This window comes from Pyrgilauda ruficollis, unplaced genomic scaffold (genome assembly GCF_017590135.1).
Source record: "Pyrgilauda ruficollis isolate IOZ18807 unplaced genomic scaffold, ASM1759013v1 scaffold654, whole genome shotgun sequence".
In the NCBI taxonomy this organism is placed as follows: Eukaryota; Metazoa; Chordata; class Aves; order Passeriformes; family Passeridae; genus Pyrgilauda; species Pyrgilauda ruficollis.
Window position 1 is genome coordinate 1 of NW_024528311.1, and position 1,500 is coordinate 1,500.

At 68.7% G+C, this 1,500-nt stretch overlaps 1 protein-coding gene across 1 annotated transcript; it reads right to left on the bottom strand.

The window, feature by feature from the left end:
* Window positions 1–455: 455 nt before the first annotated feature.
* On the bottom strand, window positions 456–1,143 carry LOC121362654 (queuine tRNA-ribosyltransferase catalytic subunit 1-like; the record flags this gene model as incomplete). Its single annotated transcript, XM_041484321.1, has 3 exons — window positions 841–1,143; window positions 672–747; window positions 456–588 (listed from the first exon to the last, which is right to left on the bottom strand). Coding segments are annotated over exons 1-3 (511 nt in total), but the record flags the coding sequence as incomplete, so codon positions are not given.
* Window positions 1,144–1,500: the final 357 nt, after the last annotated feature.

The window sequence follows — 1,500 nt, forward strand, 5'->3', positions numbered from 1 at the left end:
AACTCCCAGTTAATTTCAGGCACTACTTCCAGCCCTTCCCAATGCTCCCAGTGCCTCCCAGTGGCTCCCAGTTAACCCCAGGTGCTGCTCTCAGCCCTTCCCAGTGTCTCCCAGTCCTTCCCAGTGTCTCCCAGTGACTCCCAGTGCGTCCCAGTCACTCACAGCGGCTCCCAGTGGGCTCCAGTCGCAGCTCCAGCCCTTCCCAGTGCTCCCAGTATCCCGCCCGCCGTGGCTCTGTGCCCGCGGTGCCCGGCAGGGGCAGAAATGTGCGGGCACGGGTGACGCAGGTGCCACACCCGGTCCGGGCCACGCCCCCCGGGCCACACCCAGCCCTCCTCAAACTTCCTGCTGTGGTCACACAGTGCCACCAAACAGGTGTCACCATGGCCACGCAGGTGTCACCATGGCCACGCAGGTGTCACCATGGCCACGCAGGTGTCACTGTGCAGCCAGACCCTCCCCAGAGCCCCCCGCCCACCTCTGGCACGTGGGACAGCCGCAGTCGGCGTCGATGGGCCGGAAATCTTTGGCGAATTGCTGATTTTTCAGCTGCAGGGACCCCCAGGGCACCAGGGCGGAACCGAATCGCTGCGGGGGGAGCAGGGTGGGTTACAGGGGTCCCCCAAAACCCCGGGGAGGGGTCCCCAAACCCCCCCCTCAGCCCCCCTTACCGCCGTGCGGGTGGGGAACACGCAGTCGAACATGTCACAGCCCAGCGCGACGCAGACCACCAGGTCGGTGGCGTAGCTGGGGGCGAATTGGGGGTGACTCCGGGGGTCTCCCCCAGCCCGGCCGGCTCTGAGGTCTGGGGGAGGGGGCTGAGGGGACCCCCAGACTCACCCCACGCCCATCAGGTAGCGGGGCTTGTCCCGGGGCAGGTGCTCGGCGCTCAGCTTCACCGTGCGCCAAAAGCGCGCCTTGGCCTCGCCCCCGCTCAGGCCCCCGATGGCAAAACCGGGCACGTCCCGCTGGGTCATGGCTGCGAGGGGCGGTGGGACCCCCAAATCACCCCAAATCACCCCTGAGCCTCCCCCCTGGGACCCCCAAATCACCCCTGAGCCACCTGGACTGCCCTGAGCCCCCTGAGCCACCCGGACCCCCTCGAGCCCCAGGATGGAACCGGGCACGTCCCGCTGGGTCATGGCTGCGAGGGGCGGTGGGACCCCCAAATCACCCCAAATCACCCCTGAGCCTCCCCCCAGGGACCCCCAGATCACCCCATATCACCCCTGAGCCTCCCCCTGGGACCCCCAAATCCCCCTGGGACCCCCAGGTCACCCCTGGACCACCCTGAGCCACCCGGACCCCCTCGAGCCCCAGGGTGGAACCGGGCACATCCCGCTGGGTCATGGCTGCGAGAGGGGGTGGAGACCCCAGGGACCCCCCCCAGGTCATCCTGAGACCCCTAAAACACCCCTCAACCCCCCCCCGGGACCCCCCAGGATCCCCAAATCCCCCCTAAACCCCTCCGGGACCCCCCAGGTCACCCCTGAACCTCCC